The sequence below is a fragment of the Strongylocentrotus purpuratus genome, unplaced genomic scaffold (genome assembly GCF_000002235.5).
Source record: "Strongylocentrotus purpuratus isolate Spur 01 unplaced genomic scaffold, Spur_5.0 spur5_scaffold_16, whole genome shotgun sequence".
Lineage (NCBI taxonomy): Eukaryota > Metazoa > Echinodermata > Echinoidea > Camarodonta > Strongylocentrotidae > Strongylocentrotus > Strongylocentrotus purpuratus.
In genome coordinates, this window is record NW_022145601.1 from 25682904 (window position 1) to 25688903 (window position 6000).

Sequence of the window (6000 nt, forward strand, 5' to 3'; positions counted from 1 at the left end):
GGACATGCTGGTAGGTAATGAATCGGTACTATTAGTATGATATTACATAAAGTATAGATGTACATTTGGTATAAACCGTACATGTTGCATTGTACAGAGCATTACAGGTAAATAGACCCTACCTGATGGAAAGCTGAATGAACATAGAATACAAATATAAAGCAATAACAAATATTTTCCCTGTCAGTATTGAACAAAAACAAATCAAAACCTCATTTTCCTTCCAAGTTATGGGTCAACAGGGTCAATTAAGCCGCAGTTATGGTGACAACATTACATGTGAACCAGATATGCTTGTCTATATAGCTGAGGCAATGAGCCATGCTTTATTTAATACAAAGTCATTGTGAATATGCGTATTCCACCTAAAATGATGCCATCAAGTCGATTTAAGGTCAACTACTTCCGATTTACAAAGCTTTAAATTTTGAGTTTTCAGAGAGCTATACTCCTATGACAGGCACTAAAATAGCATATAATTGACATTGCTACAATCTATGGCTTATAAGCTTTCCGTTGATATATAAATTCATCTATTTCACTCTTTTTTTTACTTCCGACAGGGTCTTTGAACTTCAAACATCATTAAAAGATCTATACACAAGATCTTAGTCTGATTCAGAGGATGTTGAACTGTGCTTTCTCTGCATTCCCTCCAATTTCACAAATTCATTCAGCAAATACTTACTTGCATTTTGCAATATTCAGTGGCAATATGATTCTGAGACAGTTTCATTCATGACTACCAAAATTATGATAGGAATAGGTTGATGAAGAGAGACTGACTTACTTGTAGATTCTCCAAGACATTGTAGAAGATGTTTGTAGAGTATGCATACCAAGATGTATCCTCATTCGGACCAGAGGCTTCCATTTTTCTCTAAAAGTACAAGAAAAGAAGTTTGTATCATTAGAAAGGGCAATTACAATAAATGAAATAATAGTAAAGATATAATGACTGCTCTAATATTTGAAGGATAGTTGTTTTTATAGGCTCAAGGGGATGTTACATACTGTTATCAGCCCGTAAAAAACGTAATTCCGATGAAAAAAATTTGGAAGAAAAAACAGAGTAATTCCAGCAGAACGGAATGGTTGCCAGCTCTGGAAGTGCATCTTTTGGAAAATGACATCAAATGTCTTCAAATGTATCATCACCTCTCAATTTGATGGATGCGGAAAAAACCAGAAACTTGCACAGGCATGCTAATGTCATGCATGTGAGAGTGAATTTTCAGGATGCATCTTATAACAGCAAAAAAGTAGATGGAACTTTGACTGTGCTCCGCCATAGGGTGATTTTACAAACCAAAACGAAAGCAATTTTTTTTAAATGCAAGTTCGATTGTAATCGATCTGCCAGTTCTAATGATAATGCGATCACAAGCTATTTTTGAATACATAATGAGCCCCACAACTTTTGACCATTGACCTCATGACCCTAAAATCTAATCAGTTCATTGGCTCAGCAAGATACATAAATGACCCAAGTTTGGCACTAATCTATCCATAGGTTCTTAAGATAATGCGACCACAAGCTATTATTGAATACATAATGAGCCCCACAACTTTTGACCATTGACCTCATGACCCTAAAATCTAATCAGATCATTGGCTCTGCAAGATACATACATGACCCAAGTTTGGCGCTAATCTATCCATCGGTTCTTAAGATAATGCGACCACGAGCCCTGTGACCAGTGTATTGAGCCCTGTGACCTTTGACCTTGTGACCCCAAAATCTAATCAGTTCATTGGCTCTGCAAGATACATACATGACCTAAGTTTGGCAGGAATCCATCAATTGGTTCTTGAGATCACGAGAACCGGACGTACAGATGTACTGACGGACGGACAGCTCGAAAACATAATGCCTCTGGATAAAAATTATAAAAATTTGTGATGTATCATCTTCTTACCTTCCATTGAGCCTCGATGGCATCCAGCTGCTGCTGCTTCCTGTCCTGTTCCGGGGCCTCCTCTTTCTCATCGTACTTGGTCCTCAGAGCAGGACCAGCTACCAGGTACAGGTTCTCTATAGAGATCACCCATGGCTCAGTCTTTAGATGCGTGACTGGGATCTGAAGACGAATCTTTCCGATGAACCCTGCAAAATTAAATTTGAAGCACACATTTTTTTCTTCAGTTACATGTTTATTTCTCAATCAATCAATCAAACTGTACATTTAAAAAAAAAAGAAGTTCAATAAAAAAAAATGATAAAATAGAAAAGTTCAATTTGTGTATATATGCAGTATTGAAATACTCATTACAGGGAGAAATATATGTACAAAGAAAATTGCTATGATTTTTATGACAAGTTGAATTGTAATAAATAAGGATTTTGAAAAACTTAAATAGACAGATTTAGAGAAATAGAATTAGTAAAGGCGACAACAGAATAGAATGAGACAACAAATTTGAGCAGGTGGAAGAGGAGGGAGATCAATTTCAAGAAGCTATGGTCAAACCAGAAACTTGAAGAAAAATATTGAATGATGACCATTTTTTCTAGAATAGACTTTGTGAATTGCAAATGCCCTGGCTTATAAATGGCTCTGAACAGATGATATAAATTGGCCTGATTCATACCAGCTTTGACTTCGACAGGTAGGTCCAATTCTTTCAAGGCATCTTTCCTCAATGGAAGATTTTCCAGTTCAACTGCACCTGTATTAAAGAATATAAAGAACAAAAAGTGGATAAGTTATCATTCAATCTCGGAATTAAAAAAGAAAAAAATTTAACGAGGTCATCACTGTATGAAACAAATACATGTCACAACTGCTCTACATCCCTCTTTGGGGCATTCCATATTTCTGTAAACATCACATACCTGTATGACAGTGAAACCAGTGAATATTTGTTGCAATTAGTTGTGAATTCATATGCATTACAAGTGGAATATTAAAGGCACACTGCCATACTTGTAGCTACTTGCTCCCTCTATATAGAAAACTTCCCCAATCGGTGCCTGTTGGTCCCCCATGATCCTCTTTTTCTTATGTTAAATGAGAGCTGAGTTAATGAGATAACCACCTGTCACAGTGACCTCGATGGCTCGCTGTGTGGTCTAATCCCTTCTTGCCCAGTAGTGGTGACGGTCTTTAAACATAGTGATATAGTGACAAGTGATGCATGTATATTACATAGGGTCATTGGAATCCTATTCATTTGTGAGAAGAGCTTCTCAATTCTTCTACCGAACTTATATGACATGCTTAATCCATTCAATACAAACTCTTTTTCTTCCAACACATATCTATAGGTCTGTCTATTATCTATTTAGATGAAATATAGTATCAAAAGGCTAAATAACATACCACTGAGAAGTCCTATTGAAAGCTGATCTGTGTTGAGGTTCTCGACGTACTCTCCCAGATAGGTATTGAGAACCCATGCTGCCAACCGTTCTAACATCACGGCTTGACTCAGGAAACCTCTAGGCTAGAGAATCCTTGACTGCATCATTGAAAATCTAATTTCTGCGGTTTTTCATATCTGTAAAATACACAATTTTGTTTGATTTTATTAATGAGGAAAAAGAATGCAAAGGCAGAAGCTATACTCGTCTGCCATCAAGGGTAACTCTCCCTTTAAAAAAAGGGGTCCTTATCCCTGTAATATTACGAATGTGTATATTGCATAAGAACAAGGCAACGAAAGCACTGGGTCACTAAAGTGCCATATACATGTACATGTATTTGGAATATATCTTTGATTTTGGAAACCAACATACTGCATTGGTAAATGGGTACAAGCCTAAGGTAGGAAGAACTTCCTTGAATGCTTGAGCGCCTTTTCATGGTAGCTCGGCTAAAGCAGGGGTAATAATATGATTACAGAAGCCTTGGAGAGAACAGTATTACTAATGATGAGGGTACCTTGGGTAAACAAGATATATTATCATTATTATTATTGCAATATTTTGTCACAATTTCATTTTTTTCTTCTTTTTGTCTCATATCATCCAAAGTTTAGAAAGGCATATTAGAGTAAAGGAGCCGGTTTTCGGCCACTTAAGACAAAATCCTATTTTTTGGACCCTTTACTTCCTATTTATTATCATTTTTTGTTCAAATCATGAAGCAAATATTATTATTATTTAAACAAAACAAGAATCCCAGAAAAAAAATCACGAATTGCCATGACAATATTCATTTCAATTTTCACTGTTTCGGAGTCAGTAGGAAGCGCGCGCACGCGCCGTGCGTTTCCGCGCTGATCTATAGCACTAGCGGGCGGAGCAGATATCCCACGCCGGAGCTCCCCGGAGCTCGCCAGGCCGAAAACTAGTACTGCGGTGATCGGATATTGGAATCTGAATTAGACAGAGATATCGTGTGTGCGTTGCGGTGTGCGGCTGCATTGATTTAATACATGCGATGAGATACTTTTGAGCTTGCGACTAGCACAAAATCGGCTCTAAATCTGAAAAATACTTGAAATAAAACTCATTTTACTGTACCCATATTTCTTACAGACACGCGTGAGATACTCAATTTTTCAGATTTGGGTAGCGGGACCGCCGATTACATCGCTAAAATGTAATATTTTAGGATATATTTTTTTTATTGCAAATGTGGTTCTTCAGTGACACTGGCATGGTATGGTATGTGTGGGATATGTGTTATGCTATTATGCGATGTATTTTAGAGGGATTTTACCTTACATCCAACCAATCGGCCGAAAACTGGAGCTTGCCGATTACCGGCTCCTTTACTCTACATTGATATTACTACTTTATCAATGATTGTAGACTAGTATGTATTTTTAATGAATTAATAGCGGAGGGGTCATTCAGCTTTGTCTTTTTGCCATGAATTATTGGATCTCTGTACAACTCTACCATGTTGACATCAACCAATCCACTGACTTAGAGAAATAAGAATACTTGTTTTCATTAGCTTCCACTTGTAAAAAATATCCTTTGTACGCATGTTACTATCAAACCAAAGGAATTTTTTTTTAAAGAGCAAATTTCACTGAAGTTAATTCAAATGTATTTGTAACTCATTGCAGCATCAGATTTCAATCATTAAAGCTGTACTCGTACTCGTACTCGTACTCGTAGAATCGGTTGACAATTTTTGTTCGACTCAGTTTTGGCCACAAATGAATCTTTTAATAACTGCTTGACAAACTCAAGGACATGTTGTTACAGATGATGGTGAGATCCTTCCTGTCCTTTGACCTATTCAACTTGTAGGTTGAATAGATGAGAGAGCTTGCCATTAATTTAACAAGAAAGAAAAACTTATTTCAATTTTCTGCTCGACTTGTTTTGTCTCAAAACGTTTGTCATTTGCATTGTTTTTTCCTTCACTTAGACTTAGTCAGTCTCAGTCATTCTTTTGCCTCAAGAAAATAATAAACATCTTCATATATCACATTAGAGAAGACAATCTATCTGATATACCAATCCAGGATAAATAAGATAACATACAAAACTATTTGCAGTGGTGACATATCAACGTTCAGACCTCGGCCTACACAAAAATCAACACACGGGACCGAAGCCTTACAAACTGACATTTCGGTCAAGATATCTAATCACGTAAAAAAGACATTAAGAATAACTTAAACTCGAATTTTCTTACCCAATTCTATTTCACATATAATAATAAATAGGAAATAAGTACTACTAAAGATTAAACAACTCGTTTTATCCCCCAAATCAGAATTTATATTCACCAGTTTGGGAGTGTCTTCTCCGGATCAGATTTAGAGAAAGATTAAATCTAAGATTGATAACTTTCTTCTTATAGCATACGCGTTTGATGTATCGTAATTTCAGGGAGCTCAGCAACGATTTCGCAACGACTCAGCCAGCCGCTGAATAAGCAAGGGGGGGGGGGGGGGGGGGGGGGGTAAGAGGACACCTTTTTTTTTGTCTCGAAATTTGAAAAATTGACATTTTGCACCGTGGGGGGGGGGTAAGGTCAGCTTTTTTAGGTTAGTCATGGGAATATTTTTGTTTTTTTGTTTTTTGTTTTTTTT

The 6000-nt window shown here is 36.8% G+C and overlaps 1 protein-coding gene across 1 annotated transcript in view; it reads right to left on the minus strand.

Moving 5' to 3' along the window:
• Positions 1-5742, minus strand: part of LOC581842 (vacuolar protein sorting-associated protein 13D) — a 90329-nt gene extending 84587 nt beyond the window's left edge. Inside the window, exons 1-5 of the mRNA XM_030987496.1 lie at positions 5695-5742; positions 3324-3501; positions 2593-2670; positions 1920-2107; positions 791-880 (exon numbers count right to left, since the gene is read on the minus strand). Of these exons, the coding sequence (XP_030843356.1) occupies positions 791-880; positions 1920-2107; positions 2593-2670; positions 3324-3420 (453 nt within the window). The 5' untranslated portion in view covers positions 3421-3501; positions 5695-5742. The remainder of the gene's footprint in view (positions 1-790; positions 881-1919; positions 2108-2592; positions 2671-3323; positions 3502-5694) is intronic.
• Positions 5743-6000: the final 258 nt, after the last annotated feature.